General features: G+C 43.5%; 1 protein-coding gene across 3 annotated transcripts in view; it reads left to right on the forward strand.

Annotated features, from left to right (window-relative positions):
* APBA2 (amyloid beta precursor protein binding family A member 2) overlaps nt 1-17,264 on the forward strand; it is a 1,100,835-nt gene that overhangs the window by 878,095 nt on the left and 205,476 nt on the right. For all 3 annotated transcript variants that reach the window (XM_078684922.1, XM_078684924.1, XM_078684923.1), the window contains one exon: nt 8,044-8,256. In XM_078684922.1, coding sequence (XP_078541048.1) covers nt 8,044-8,256 — 213 coding nt within the window. The remainder of the gene's footprint in view (nt 1-8,043; nt 8,257-17,264) is intronic.

Consider the following 17,264-nt stretch of genomic DNA (forward strand, 5'->3'; position numbering starts at 1 on the left):
TGACAGCTTAGAATGGGACTACCTCCGTGGAGTACTTGACCGCTTTGGCCTAGGGGAGGGGTTCCTTCGGTGGACAACGGTGTTGTACGCCTCGGCAGTGGCTAGAGTTCGGTCGGGCCCGCTGATTTCCCAACGATACCCAGTGGAACGGGGCACGAGGCAGGGATGCTCGGTGTCCCCGCTTCTATTTGCCCTTGCGGTGGAACCCTTGGCGATATCGATCCGCACCGGGGCCTATTACAGGGGATTACGGGCCTTGTCGGGACAGCACTACATTTCCCTCTATGTTGACGACCTACTGCTTTTCCTTGAGGATGCTGGTGCGGCCTTGGCCGGGGCCGACGCAGTACTCACTGCTTTCGGCAAGGTATCAGGCCTCAGAGTGAATTGGGCGAAAACTTGCCTGTTCCCGGTCCGCAGAGGTGAGCCCCGCCCGGACACTCCTAGGGCGATCAGGTGGGAGCCTAGCTGCTTTAAATATCTAGGGGTGTACATTTATCATAGCCCTACTGACATCCTTGAGGGCAACATTTCCAGTTGCGTCCGGGCGTTGAAGAGTAGTATGACCTTTTGGCCCACCCTGCCGCTGTCAGTGGCAGGACGAATTGCACTGTTGAAGATGGTGGCGCTCCCTCGACTATTATATTACTTAAGGACACTTCCGGTCTGGATTCCGCCGACTGTCTTTCGGAAACTGAATTCCTTGATTGTGGCGTTTCTTTGGAGATCGGGCCGCCGCAGAGTAGCGCTTCAGACCCTGATGAGACCAAAAGCGGAGGGGGGGTTGGCCGCCCCCGACTTTGACACTTATATGGCTGCCCAACTGCAGACTTACACTCAGGAGATAGCGCGGGAGTTTCGAGGCCCGGAGGAGACACGGGGGCGTGGCATACCCAGGCACGTTCTATCCTATATCGCACTGCAACAAAGGTTAGATTTGAGGGACCTCACTCTAGAAGAACGCACTATACGATCGTGCTGGAACCGGGTACACCGCAGGTTGGGAGCGACACGTCCATATGCCCCAGAGATCCCGCTAGGGATGCTCACTGCACTACCACATGGCGGCGACTGGTCGCAGTTGCGGGTTTGGGAAGACGCGGGGATACAGCTCATGGGCGACCTTTATGAGGATGGAGTGCTGCTGCCTTTTCAGGTGCTTCTGGACCGCTTTGACATCCCCCGGGGCGACTTTTTGCTTTACGCGGCGGTCACAAGGGCACTCCAAGCACACTGGAAGAATGGTTCTGAGGAACCGCAGTTGTCAGCGGCGTGTCAGTACGTCATGATGACGGCGGGGACGGTCAAAGCAGTAACGTGCTTGTATTCCAGGATGGTCAACGAGAGGCTGTCCCTCCTGGACACGCTCAGGACCCGATGGGAAGCAGACATAGGGAAGGACATCCCGGAGACCACATGGGCCCAGCTGATACGCCGGGCCTGGAAGAGCACGCGTAATGCTCGATTCCAATTGGTCCACTTTTATATACTGCATCGGGCCTACTTAACCCCGGAGAAAATACAGAAATACTTCGCCTCGGACACGGCAGCCTGCCCTAGATGCCGGACGCTCTGTGCTGACCTCATTCACATGTTATGGTCCTGCTCCGCGCTGACCTTATATTGGACGTTCATAGGGGACACGCTTAATAGGGTGACTGAAAGGTCCCTGCAGTTTGACGCCGCGGTGGGGATTCTGCACTGGTTCCCGCATACCCCCAAAAATAAAATTTCTAGTAAGTTCATCGACTAGGGGCTGCTCCTGGCGAAGCGGGAAATAACCAGACACTGGAAGGCACGGGTTGGTCCAACAGGCACTAAATGGCGCAATGAACTTCTTAAATGGGCAGGGGGCGAGAGCACCTTGCGATATCAGCTGGCGAGGCGGCAACAGAACGAGCAGGCGCTAGAAGCGGCACAGGCGTGAGAGGCATTGGTGCAGGCCCTGTGCGATTACGACACACCCACTGACACTGATAGTGTTGACGGTGACCAGCCTACGTCCCTGTAGAGTGGCACAGATGCGGTGTTCCCGTCGGAAAGGATAATGTCTCTTACCACACGCTCTTTCAACGTATACTAGATCACCGATGGCGGGGTGGGTGGAGGGAGGTGGATAGAGGGAGGGGGAGCGTCATCAGCTCCCGTCAGCACTGGAGTTTCATGGCACTGAAGATTTGGAACCTAATCCTCTGGGGGTGTCTGTTTATTTGGGAGGGGAAGGGAGTTTTTTTTTTTCAGGTTGTTTAGAAAAGCAGAAGAGTACCTTTTATTTTCACCTGTTTAACATTGAATGGCCGCTGGGCCCTTACGCAACGATTCGATGTAAACGCCGCCCGACCTCCGGGTTGTGGGCTGAATGGCCGTGTATGGATGTTGCTTCATTGTCGGTGATTACATCACGGATTACTATACGGGTGACCAACTTGTAATGTTGACTGATTCCTGCAATAAAAACATATAAAAAAAAAAAAATGGCTGTAGCAAGAGTGTTATTGTACACTGGGTCAGACAGGGCCTTTGCATTAAAATGCCAACTATAAGGGGCCGGTACGTAATACGGTATGGTGACGGTCAGAAGGACAGGGTTATGATCGGACATTGTTCACGGGAGATGGGTGATGGCAGTAGTCCAAAGCAGAGCATCAGGGGAACCCAGCCAATAATCAAGTCTGGACCAGCTGTTATGTGCCACAGATACATGCATTGCCTCCCTACGATTTGGATATTTAACCCGCTAAATGTCATGCAATTTCAGTTCCGCCATAAGGTCGATCATTTTGGACATAGCTTTCCGGTGGGTTTCCACTACAGAGGGCGAGCGGTCCAGACTGTCATTTAATACTAAATTAAGGTCCCCCCCAGAGCTACGTTTTATCTGCTATATTGTTTAGTAGTTGCCATACCTCATGATAAAAATCGGGGGCATCCACTTTCGGACCATACGTATTTATAAGCGCCAAACGCTGCCCACGAAGGCTGCCTACAAGAATGATATATCGCCCCAACGGATCTGACGTGATGGTGTCAACAGAAACATTTGTGCCCTTTTTGATCAAGATAGTTACCCCCCTGGAATACGAAGAATGTGTTGAACTATGAATCGATTTAGCCCATTTGCGACCTAGTTTGTGACCAGAATGAGGGGCAATATGTGTTTCCTGGAGCAATGCGATATCAAAATGCAAACGATCAAAATATGCAAACATTTGCCGTATTTTTTTGGGATTGTTAAGGCCCCGAATATTCCAGGTAATCAAATTAAGCGTTGCGGGTCTTAACCTATCTGGTACCATGTTATGTCATAAACAACATAGCTCAGCAACACATATTATGCAATAGGGGCACCCTCTCATAGAGAAAATGCATGTCAGGGGTAGTACCCATCAAGCACAGTGTAGCATATATAGTATGGCGTGCGGCGGTGCATCTCAAACACTTTGGTCTGTAAAACAAATACCCACCCTCACCCTCACCCTCCCACTCCCCACCCACTTTAACATCCCAACCCCAACTCAACCTCCCCCCACCCACTTCAGCAACCCAATCCTGCCGAAGCCATACCTCATAATTGAAACCCCATGTAACCATTAACCGTATGGGGAATGCCCATGTGGAGGTCCGCCTAGGGTACACAACACCACCCAGACCATAGTCATGAATACAGACGTAAACTTTACGAAATCACATTGGAATAGCATTGACAAAATTGCGAATGTTGCATTTAACGGTGTATCAGATTACTGTGCATAAAATAATTCCGAAGGATGAAAAACATGACATATTGGTAAAGCCGCCTCCCCTCCATACAGGCAACATACATTTACAAGCTAATATCAGTGATGAGCAAAGGAGTTCCACCTCAGCTACTAGTCGCACACTACATTATTTGCAACCCTCCAAAAACATTAAGCAACCGCAGCAGGGATCGGGCAGCTGTACCTAAGGTCCTCAGATCCTAAACTTTCCTAACAGACAGTACCAAGTGTTTATCTGTGAACCATAGTCGCCCATAGCTGCTATATAACAACAGTTCACTGGGGTTGGAAGCGAATCAAGACAGCATATGTTGTAATGTTGGTTACAACACCTCTTACTCCTCCAATGATGGGCCGAGAACACTGCCACCATCATAAGCACTATAGAAATCCACACTGTCTACAGGTAGGGTCTTGAAGACACATGAAAATTTTACATCCATACAACAGTCTTACAGTTCTAAGTCCCAGGTACCTGCCATCAATGTGTCGCATCCTCGGGCATCCAGCCAAGGCTACTGTACACAATACTACGATGCCCAAGTGGCATACTTTGCTTAAGACGCACACTTACCACTCAGGGACCGTACAATGCCCAACGAGTGTGGATTACGTGGTGCAGTCATATCAATTGTGTGCTATATAACATCCACAATAGCAAATACAGCTGTCTTATGAGTTCTTGTGTTTGCTAGCCGTTCAATACGAGTCATGTTGTTGGTCAGCATGTTTCTGCTCCTTTCGTTTGCCAACAATCTTTTTAATGAAATCCTGGGCTGCCTTCGGAGTTGAAAGGATTGTTGGTTTGCCTTCCCAAGTGACCTTCAGCCGTGCCGGGTACAGCATGGCGTATTCCACCTGCAGGTTTCTCAGCTTCACCTTAACACTTGCAAAATCCTTACGGGCCTGCTGCACTGCTACTGTGTAGTCCGGATAGAACTCTAGTTGATTACCTTGATAGGCCACTTGTTGTTTCTCCCGCGCCATCCGTAATATGCTATAGCGATCCCGATAATTTAGGATTCGAGCCACTATGGGCCTGGGTGGGGCACCTGGCGGTGGATGAGGCGCCAGTGACCTGTGTGCTCGCTCAACTATAAAGATCGATGTTAGATGTTCCGCGCCAAAGACAGCTCGGCAAAGGGCTTCTACATACGTCTCCATGCGGCCCGTATTGGTTGTTTCTGGGACACCTGCAATTCTGACGTTGTTGCTGCGCGATCTCGCCTCTAAGTCCTCCGCCCTGCTCTTGATCACTTCCAACACCTTTTCCATTCCTCCACACTTAGCAGTAGTAGCATGCGCCTTGTCCTCCCCTGCCAATATACGCTTTTCAGCCGTGTCCAGACGTTCACCCTGTTTGCCCAATTTTGCTGCCATGTTATCCACGCGGCAGGTGAGGTGGTCAAGCTTCCTGTTAATGTCCTGCAAGCTAGATTGTATTGCCTTCAGGACGGATTCCATGACGTTGTTTGGGGCACCGTCCGCATCTGTTTCCGTATCTGAGTGCGCTGTGGGTCCACGCACCGTCCGACGTGACTCGAAAGTAAGTTTCGGCTGTTATTTGTCTGGTTTCCCCATCCTGGGTAATTGAGTAGTCACCGCAATATACTCGTAGTTAGTGGCACCGACAAGCGAATAGTGCCCCCCAGCGCAAAGTGTTGTCATCGTGGCCAGGTTTTTAGGGGGAGTACTGCTGATACTCCCTCGTATTTCCAGGAGAGATCACCCTACCATCAGCAGCCCGTTACAGTCAAGGAAGATTGCAGGCCTTAGGTGCGGGGTCAAACAGGCGGAAGATGCATGTGTTGGAGGGTTAGATGCACCGTACCTCCACTCTATCTAGTGAAGAAATCGTTAGCTGGAACACGCTATTTGCAAAGTTCAAGAATAAGGTGGTGATATTATTTAGGGCTGTATAGCAGGAGCTTCCATTTCGGGAGATGTACCATCATCCACCACACAAACACACCCCAGGAGCATCAGCGCAGTGATTCAGCTTTGAGGATGCATTAAAAGTTGGCACAGCCCAGTTCTTGCAGCATTACATTTGGAGCAGGCCTGCTTGTTATAATCCCCAGGACATCAGAGCTCAGTCTGGGCGTCTACAAAATGGCCGCCTCTCAGCGTCCTCCATACCACTCCCAACAGCCGCAGGAAGAGAAGGGCCGTATTACAAAAACGCGATGTATTGCAGGGAGCACGGTCCAGAGTTTTAAGCCATCATCGCGTCATGTCTGGCTGCAAGGACAGAGACGGAGTGGCTGCGTCCCGTCCAGCAGGTCCTACTTTTGTGGAGGCGTGCCGGGGGGAGCTACAGCTATGTGAAGGAGTTTCTGGCCCATCCAGCAGAAACACAACTTAGCGAGCGGGGGTGGAAAAAGGGGGCACCCAGTGGTCGGCAATAGCTCCTACCTGGCCCGATGTATAATCCTGCTTGTTCTCCCCAGGCCGACATGCCAGCCCAGTGTCTGCCCGACCGCCACGAGCGAGCAAAAAGGCGTGTGTCGATGGCAAATGCCTGCAGTCGATCTCACCTCCAGTAATGGCCCAATGTATTAGGCGGGGGCAGAAAAGCGGCAGCCTGGAGAACTCGATCCTTCCTACCGGGCCCGGAGGCCCGATCCCGGTGGTACATCGGGGGCCGCCATGTTAGCGCGGCCTCCACATTACTGCCGTGAATGTCCGGAGCGCGTTTCAGAAGCCTCCAGCTCCCGCAATCAGCCGCACTGCATGCTCCGATCCTGAGCGGTAGCGGTCATGGTCCCAGGCCCTCGCACACCTGTTTTCTTTCCCCGATGGCAAATATCGCGCCTCTCAGCTCTCCGACAGCTCAGCAGGCGCCATTTTGCAGAGCTCCACTCGCTGCTCCCAGCAAACAGAAAGGTATGTTTTCACTTTGTTTCCCTTGCAAACACTTTCCAGAAGCACTCCTCAGCTGCCTGGGACATTCCGATTTCGATTTCTGCCAATGTACACGGTCATGTCGTCCGATTTACGGGTCAAAACTTGCAGGACAGAGGTCCGTCCGGCGGAGCTGCCTTTTGAGTCAGCCATCCCGCAGTGCGCCCTCTAGCGCCCCCCGCTTTTCAACAAATTACCAAAAATTGGAAACAATCCACACAATTATCTTTCCTCGCCTGGTGGTATAGTGTTTGTTATCTCCATTGACTTGATTGTGCTAATATCTCTCCTCTATCCCTACATATCAAAAGAGAACATTTATGATCACCTATTACCATTTTCTTAGATGCTTCTTCTGCTCAAAGATCTAATTATTATCGCCTACTGTTAGAAAAAGTCCCCAAACTGGCAAGATTTGAATTGCTTTGTCTTATTTACTTACAGTTACTCAATAATGGTGTATTTCCATTTTACAGTCACTATTTAATAACTGCTCATTTTACTTTTTATCATATTAAGCTCTCCTATCTTTTCATTACATTAGAATTAGTTCAGTGTTATTGTACCTTTTACCTTCTTGCTCTTTTTCTCCCTTTTACAGTTTCCTATATCCTATGCAACTGTTTGATTTTTGCTTAATGATTAGTAAGTAATCAACTTAATTCGTATTATGTAAACTCATTGTAATTTTTATTAATTATATATGTTTTTTTGCATTACTATTTTCAATAAACTTCTTTTATACTTAAGAAAATAGACAAAATATGGGTATTTGCCTTCACTATAAAATCACTTTTCTTTATTTGTTGAATGTTCTAAAAAACCTTGAGAGCTCATCATGATCACACACTCTTAAACCTGGCTTTTCTTTCATCAATGGGTTCTTTATATATCTCCTCTTTCATAGTACTAATTGCCAGGATGCCTATAAGTAGCTATTCACTATATACATTTGCATTTATTCATTCCCACATAACGCACAACTGCAATATTTAAGGACAATTCATATTTCCTCAACCATAAGAGCCAAAACCCAAATGATCAAATATAACACAGCAAAAAGCATAGTGCAGAATATTTGTAAATTATACAAACTTTAGAAAAGTAATCATTTTCCATATTATACAAATTCAGTAGTTTCTACTCATATAAACAATGTTTGCATGAGATGATACGCATTGTAGTGCAGTTTTATCAACACTTGCAGTATTGCAGTGCAAAAGTAAAAGTTTTGTTCTAGGCTCAAAGTGCAGTGTTCTACAAATACTCCAAGATATCTTTGACATTTTTGAATAGTAAAATTCATGCTTGAAGGGTGCAAGTGACAGATGTCGTATAATGCCAGTGACTGGTAACTCCTCCATTATTCTCTGTTTTGCAGCTACAGGTAGAGAAACACAAAGGAGAAATCCTAGGAGTCGTGATCGTGGAATCTGGATGGGGCTCCATTCTACCCACTGTAATCCTGGCAAACATGATGAACGGAGGGCCTGCAGCTCGCTCAGGGAAGCTGAGCATTGGAGACCAAATCATGTCCATCAACGGCACCAGTTTAGTTGGCCTTCCGCTTGCAACATGTCAAGGCATAATTAAGGTACAGACCAGCAGGTCAAACCAAAATACTATGTAAAGTGTGATCATCACTTCACAGTTGCTTATCACTCCAAGATGGTTTTCAGAACAATGACTGCCATGTAAAAAGTCAGTTCAAAATTCGTACGAAGAAAAGTTGCTTCGGAAGATAATTTCTTTATGTCATGCAGTTCCTGTTCAAGCTTTATGTCTAGAACTTGCTCTTACTAGTGGCTATTCAATATCTCTGGCAAATGTTAATATATAGGCTTATAACTTCCTAGATGCATCTGGCGGCACCTTATGAGACTACTGAAAGCCAGAACCCTTTCATGAAAAAAGCACAAAATGACACTTTTAATAATAATCTCATGTACATCCTTTATGTACAATCAAGGATAGTTAAAGTTTACTCTGGAACATATTTTTAGGCAATTTTTTACTTAATTTAAGAATAGATATTTTACCTCCAAATAAATGTAAGAAATGTTCCAATAAACAAACCAAGACCGGTATGTCTGACCTTTGCAATGATGCCTTAAGATAGTGAGCATGTATTTTTTGTTGGAATGCTATATTGGCGGAAGCTAGAAATTGATACACAAAACCTTTGTGTTTCAAATATAAAATATCTATAAATTAATTGGTTTGTGTAATTTAATATTTGCTATGGCTTGCATTGAGATTATTGGTATTTAAACGTACTTCTTTTATTTGAAATAATTGATTATTGTAAATATTGCAGATCTCTGTCGAGATCTAGATTAATAAAATTATTTAGATTCTGAACAATGACTACAAATATTTAAATATTTTTTTTACTTATTTTGTGTTATAATTCTTGTAAATGCATTGTTTATTGATACCACTTCAAGGTAAAATGAAACACAAGAAAAATTATATTGTTGAACATAAGACAGAGCTAGAGACATATTAGGATCTGTGTCATTAAAACAGGAGTAAAGTAGAAATAAATACATAAATAAATACCACATTTTCTAATTACTGATGAAATTTAGTGATGATTCTGGTGGTACCTTCTTATGACCAATGTCTATGATATTCACTATTTATCATCTGTATTCTTCAAAAAGCTTCGTTCTGAGTACCCTGGAAATCCTGATGGGACCGGTGACTTAGTCACCAGCCTAATTAGTAAGGTCTGTTGGGGAATCATGGATCTGACCTTGAACTATAGGGGGGAATGAGGGACTACCAGGGAAATCAAACACAGGATTATTGATTACCTTATAATTCCTCATTCCTCAGAAGATTCTCAGAGTGTATACGACCTGCAATTCCGATTAAATATGCACTCCTTTGCGACCTGGTATCATTAAGTTCGGGGGTGCAGAAGTAACATACGCCTTACTGGTGCACTCATAATGAGGCCCGGTGTGGTTCAGTGTCTAGTACTAATTTATCAAGAGAGGTTCTAGTAATTTAGAGTTGGTGCCTATTCAGTAGCTTATTTCATTATGTGGAGGGTACTGAAATTATGCTTTGTAAATTTAACAAAAAGTAGGCTGTAGAATTAAAAGTTATTCAGACAGCGAGGTTCAGGAAAGTTCCTCTTCCCCCTAGCGTACTCTGAGAATCTCACCAAATGCACAGCCCATGAATGATTCATAGATACACCCTGCTTGATGAACTAGTTAAGACAATAGATCTATCTGTACAATGAGCGAGATACATTAGCCTGCCAGGTTGTTCTTTCTACTGTTCTTTGCTGTAGGTTCCGAGGACAGTAATTTGGGACATCAAGGAATGCGCCATAACATATAGAGCAACATTAGTGACATTCTGAAAGCATGCACACTTTACTGAAATCTGCAGTGCAGACACATGAGTGTCTCCCTTGGCACCATTGAAGATATCTTGGTGGTGTCAGCCATAGTCCTTTGTGTTCTGCTCCATCTTAATGAATATCATTTTCTGTACATTAAGTAGAAAATCAAGGTGATGGATCTAAACACACATCTAGCCCCTCACTTACCTCTGTGACAACAGCCAATCTTAAATCACATACATTCCATTAAATTGTGTCAATGTTTTCTGGTAACAGAATGAAAATGTCACAAGGTGGGCAAGTATAGGTTTTTGTCCTAATTAAAGTTGCATTTTCATCTGGAGTTATCTAACAGGAGAAATTATGTGGCACTTAAAATGCTCTTTCACTTACCTAACATATTTTGAGCGCCAGTGTCTATCTGAAATCAAATATCTGGCCTGCCTCACTCAGAGTTATTACCTGTGAAGGCTGGTCTTTATCCTGACTGTGGGAGGCATTAATACAGTCACCCTTACGCTTCCTTCAGTCCAGTCCAGTTTTTGCGAATTCATAATGAGTGCACCAGAACCTTAAGAAACAAACTGATCATGAGCTAGAATTCCTATGCAAAGCCTGCTACTGATGACTTTAAATTAATCATTTTAAAAAGTCCACGTTACTATCTGAGAACTCTCTTGCCAACAAATCTCTCTAACCACTACTAGTTATCCGAACCCAGTTACCAAGAGATGTATGACCACATTTGAAGTGAAGCTGGTTATATTGGGGTCCTCTCCATAGAATGATTTGTGACCTCAGTTGAGGAACCAAAAGCTCCTTAAATTGTGAAAAGGTGAAACCTCACTCTACTCCCTTGTGGATCTTCTCAGAGATTTCTTGATACCCCAGACGTTTGTTCAATTTTACAACCCTAGAAATCCCAGGGAAAATGAGTTGTCATAAAAGGATGTTGATCTTTCTACCACTCCTTTTTCAAAATCTGCCATTTGGCAGTTTTGTTCACTAAGAGATTTGTAAAACGATGACCAATTCATCAACTATGTGTATACATTTAACTTACATATGTAAGGCGCCTTTCCTACCAGTCTAAAACTGCTTTTGGAATTTTAAAAAGTTGGCTTTACACTCCGAAAAGAATATACTCACATAAAGGTTTTCATGTCAGTACATCTATTCACATGGGTTGGCTGTTGGGAGCGACTGGCATTCGAAGACTAGAATACCCACAGGCTTGTGTACACCTACCCAAATAAACTGAAGTAGATATTCTCAAACTCCTGTCCATCCCTTTTCATTGTGGAATTTGCCAAAACCTTACACTTGACGAGGCCTGGAGTAAATCTCTTTTAAGAGTTGCAAGGTGAAACGAAGAACACCAAAGTTGGTGGAGAAGTACTGAAAATATTTTTTCACAATGAACAATATTTTCTCCGTTAAGAAATAAAAAAAAAATAGCAAATGCATTTTTGCTTGTTTAGCAAATTTGTGTATGAGGAAATACATTCACACATATAGATCATGCAATATGGAATTACTAATGTTCCAATCAGAATGGGCATTACAGAGACAAGTGATTAAATATCTTTATTATATATTGTATGCCACTAAAACAATAATGTTACTGAACTTATGGATGCAAGCACAAAGATCTCTGGCACGAGGCACTCAACATGTAGTTTAAGACTCGTCTGTGGAGGTCTGTCCCGGAAGAAGTTGTCAATTTTCACCAAAGTGAGGTTGGAGATCTTCTGGTGTGGATTTGCAACCTTCATCATGTACAGGACCTAAGTGTGAAAATCTATTTTGGAATTGCTAAGTGTGAGCAGTTCATGCAGTCCAGAATGGCATACTGTAACATTTACAGTGCTGGTTGTAACTGACAGAACTTCAATTTACATGCAAAATCTTAAAACGGATAGTTACATTGCACTTCTATTAACCCCTTCCATGCTGCCGTCGGCCATTGGCCGACCACAGCGCTACCTCGCTGGTGCTGCCGTCGGCCAATGGCCGACGCGGCCCCGCCTGTTTTGCGGAAGTGCCGCACTTCCGCAAAGTTGGCGGCGCAGCTGAGGGGTTAATAAGTCTGATGTTCAGTGTCTTTCATCTACTACCATAAGGAAGCAAAATCTAGTTACATTTTGTTAAAAACATCATAAATGGTTCATTTGTATATTTTTGTGTTATACTATTGTATTTCTATTTGATGGATTGGTGGTGGTATTGGTCAAGGGTGGCGGACGTAGTAAGACAGTAGAAGCATTTAGGCCGTCCTTTGTGAACTAGTTCTTGGTCTGTAATACATTTGTGCTCATTAACTGAACACTCAGGACACTTTTACAAGGGCTATATAACATAACATAGCATGTGTATTTGTGAAGCGCACATTCAACCGTAGTCATCTTGGTGCTGAATAACAGATGTTTTAACCCATCCCAATGGTACTTACTTTATCGACCTCAGGTAGAGGAAAGGCTGAGTGGATCCTCCAGGATTTGAACCTGTGACGATGATGTTGAACACAGGTCCCTGTAGTCCACTCAGCCACGAGAAACCCTTATTGACATCTCTCAGTAAGTTTAGTACTTTTATGCACATTCTTTCCATTGTTTGAAAACAGTATCGTCATCAAATAAACAAAAAGTTTGCGAATAGAGAGGTCCAATTTGCACAAGTACGTATCTATGAGCATTCCTTATTCATAAGTATGAAAATCATTGTTAATATTTTTTAATATTGCAGTCTGATGTTTGGAAACTATGAAACACTGTAGTTGAACAGGACACCTTAGTAACTGTAAAACTAATTGCTAAAACAACAATGTTTTTGCACATACTCTAATACATTTTGATGAAAGTTATGAACTTAAGTTCTCGAGGAAACCTGGTGGGATAAGTGTTAAAAATATTCTCACCAAGCTCGCACAACAGCTACGCCTCTCTAGTAAATTATCGAGATAGCACAAGGTATATCCATGGTTCCTGTTGACACTTGTTATGGTTGTTTGGTTGACCTCAGAGTTCAAACTTGCATAAAGTGCTGGCGGAGCAGAAACAACAATTTTTATAATATACACTAGAGGATATTGCCGAAATCTGAGAAAATCTGAGGAACTTTGAGAAAATCTGTTCCCTCAAAGGGGGGCAGGTCAAAGTGAGGACCGAATTAGATTTCCATGGCATGTGTTGGCACGGTGCATGATTTCATAAAAACAATCTCAGAGTGATTAAATAACCTATGCACAAGAAGCTGCAACCAAAATCTAGAACTAGGAACGTGGTGGCTGGAACCGTCTGCTTCAAGATAAATATTTTTGCAATAGTCCCTCTCTGCAGAGGCGTGCCTAGTTTAAAACTATGAAATTGTATCTTCAGTGAAACATTAAGCCGTTTGCTTTTGTGAGGGAGTGCTATGTAGAGGTATGGTCAAATGTGGTCTGACGCCTAAGTCAGATTGATGGTTCTTATTAATTATGAAAGTTTTGTGCCATTGTTTGCCATTGTGACAGCAGAATTAGCACAACCATGTTTCCGGTAATTTCCACAGCTGCAGATATTCTAGCCTATGGGGATCTTTTATCTGCTCTCCCCAAGATACAGTCTAAGAGGTGCTGCATGAAGAGCTTCAAAGTATCACGGCCTTACAGGCATCTAATCCCCAGTAGCGCAGTTTTCCTAGGGCTCATGTTTCTGGGCATGGAGTGAGGAATCTGTCAGCTGTACTCTGAGAGCAATCTTCAGTCCTGGAGGACCTCAGGTGAGCACAGAGCTATTTAGCTGGCATGGAGGCTAGATGTACATCAAAGAATATTCATCTGCATTTTGACTTAAATAGGACACTCTATATTATGGATTGTTAGGAAGTTTGACTACTAGAGTGACCAACTGAAATTGTTATAATTGGGCTTGCTCCACCATGCTTCCTGCAGGCACAGCTGAGCTAGTTCATTTTTGTCTTCTAAAGCCCAGATGCCTTTTCTTGCCTGGCCAAGATAGCTACTGGGAATCTATTCTCTCAAAGATTCCCTGCAGAGAGAAATGCTTGGTGCATGCAACTGATTTGTGATCTTTTTCCGGTGGATGAATATTAGCGAAGAGAACTGCTTTTAATGAAAATAGAAACTACTGCTTGGCTCATGCACCTAGATCTCTCTTTGACATCATTCACGTTTGGATTCACATGTGGCCAGTGCTATATCCAAAGTCATGAGCACTTGACAGAAAGTGCTGTGAGTCAAATTTCTAGATATTCTCCAGAAAGTAATTTTAGGCAGGACATTTGCTTTTCAGGCGATGCCAAAGAATCTCTGAATGCTTTTCCCCCTACAGCTATCAGGACACAGGAGAAACAATTGGTCTGATTAATCTACCAGAGATTATTGAAAGCAGTAGCTCTCTGTTAGGTCTGTGCTCAGAAGCTAGAGCAAGTGCCACTTTGACAGCTGTGTCTAAGGTGGAACCTGGAACAAGTAAGTGAAAGGGACAGTGCTGGCTGCTGCCTGTCCTGTATCTTGCTCTCCTAATAAATGCGTTTGGTTCCTGAAACAAGCATGGCTACCAAGACGCTTTACTATCCCAGTGAGGACGACACTCATCTATTGCACTAACTTTTCAATGTGCTCATTATTGCCCATTGTATTTAACTTTGAAGTCAGCATTTTACAAAAGACAAATCCTAAATTTCGTTACACGAGCTTTTGTTTGGGCATAAAAGGAAGACACACTTTTTGTAAAAGAGTTATAGTAGACAAGAGAACTTTCTGGAATGAGCACAGCCCTCCCCCCAGCAAAAAATCTTTAAAACGTGTCACTGCAAAATTATCTTCCATTAGTTAACATAAAGAATGCTGTGATGCGTTAACAAAATTCAGATTCACGCACACACCCGTGAAGGAAAAGAATACATTGCCATATGCTGCGTTTAAAAGTAGGTTTTGCATCTGCTGAATCTGTGCTTATTAAAGAGTGGTGTTATATGTGATACTAATTTACAGCAGAAGGTGGTAAATATGTTGTTCAATGTGTGCTTGAAAGGTGTGATTTTGCTGTGGGACTAGGTGCATTAAAGCATTGAATAAATGTAAACTTGTTTGTTAAAGGGCCCCACCTTGATGCTGTCATCATACATTGGACCAAAGTCACGTTCAGGGAGATAAGTTTGCAGACCAATAACTGGATAATATATTCAATTGAAGTTTGCACTATAATAACATTTTTAATTAATCACTACAGGTTTGTTGTGATTAAAGAGCGTGTTTTTCGTTCAAGGCGTGTTTTTATGTAGTTTTGCATAATGTATAATGCTCTACGTCACTCTAGCTGGACCCAAAATTAAAAAAATTACTGAAATGTATTAAGTCGCAGTACTTTAAGGTGACTGCCCTAATCAATTTGCATACATAGATATGTATATATACAAAAATACATCGTATGAAGTGATGGTACACATAGGGTTACATATGAGGAACAGAAGCTGTCAGGAGCAGGCAAACATTCGGTAACAGAGAACTGCTGGTCAAGTGGCCATGACATAGGACTCAAAAACCCATCAGAGGAAGTTGATCCATGCGTAAATGATTCAGAAATCAGTGTCTTGATATTTGAAACAGGATACTGGTAGGAACCTAGAAAATTACTAAATATGTTGAGGAGGAATTGTTTGAATTCCTGGGAAAAATAAATAATGTCAGGTAATAAAGCACATTAACCATGTTAGTCATCTGAGGGTAATTGGCTGAGGCACCCTAAAAAGGTACTACAGGGATAAGTATTTCAGGAGCAGAAGTCATAAAAAGGTTTCATTTTTCCAGTTGAGATCAAGAACAGTGAGGAATCTTGAAGAAGGAACTAAGGATAGGAGAGATATAGGATAATTTTGTCAAGAAGTACTAAAACGACCACGGCCCTCATTATAACTTAGTGAGGGATGCTATGGTGGAATGAGATCACTGAAATATAATGGGCAATTACTGCCACCAATGCCCTCTAAAACCTCAATTAAGTGCGACAATTTGGTGCCACAAAAGATGCAGTGTACTGCCACCGTTTGCACTCTACATTTAATGTTATTGGCAAGGAGTTATTGGCAAATTCCTAAACATGATTCTGTAGAAAACAAAACACCACCACCACCCCGTCACAACATTACCACTGTCAATACCACACTTCCACCTCATCAAGACCAAACCATCCTGGAATAGAACACCAGCACACAAGTATCAACCCCAGCCCTGCATCCTTACATAAAACTAGTGTACTACCCCATACTCCCATCTATCACTCGCCTCCATCACACACTAACAAGTCCGGCACTGCACTATCACCAATTTACTTGTCGATATAGAACTACACTCCCATGTCCAACATATTACTAAATCCACTGTTTTCCTGCCCCTCAAAGCCACTGAATATGGTGCATCTTTGGGTCAACAATTAAAAAGTCGAAGTCTATTTCACATTGCATAGGAAGCTGTTTTGATAAAGACTCTTTAGGTGTTTATGGAAAAAAATAATATGCCATTTTCAACAGTAATCCTAGCTCGCATACAATCCCCTTCACAGTCCATCTACCATCAACCACTTCTGCTATTTCTATGTGGCTCATGTACCGCCCTTTTGTTGGCCTCTAAATTTCATTTTAGAAGAACTTCTTACTTCACTCACCTTGTTGTGCCCACCTCCAGGAGACGATGGATTTTTGTGCAAATCCCTGCCTACAATTCTTTGTAGAAAGGGATTTTGATCATATCCCATGGGTGGTTATAGGGGAACAGCAATGCACCAAACACGGAACACTCTCATCTCAGAAAGAAACAAATAGAGTGCGGTGCGCAACTTTGGTCCCTTTCCGACACAAATCCCACCTGAACACTTTGCACCAGGATTCACTAAACAAAAACCTGTTTGGTCGATGAACTAATTAGAAAGTCCTAATACGATTGGCCAATAAAATACAATTCACCAAGCAGCAGTTTCTTCTAAGTTTTTTGTAAATGTATCAATTGTCCATTTGTGCTGGTGGCACCACCACCACTTATTTTAGGGGACCAGCACTCTTTGCAACCTGCTCCGTCCCAGACTGCCATAACTTACCAGAACGGTATCAGATTAGTCCTTCTTTTATTTCCAGTGGCTAAAGATATAGCAAGACAACCAATATAGTGATTTGTCACAATTTCATGATATTGGCGAACCTTCTTCTATTTCCACGTGCCACCATGGAAATAGACGTTGAACAAT

Source organism: Lissotriton helveticus, chromosome 3_2, assembly GCF_964261635.1.
Source record: "Lissotriton helveticus chromosome 3_2, aLisHel1.1, whole genome shotgun sequence".
NCBI lineage: Eukaryota > Metazoa > Chordata > Amphibia > Caudata > Salamandridae > Lissotriton > Lissotriton helveticus.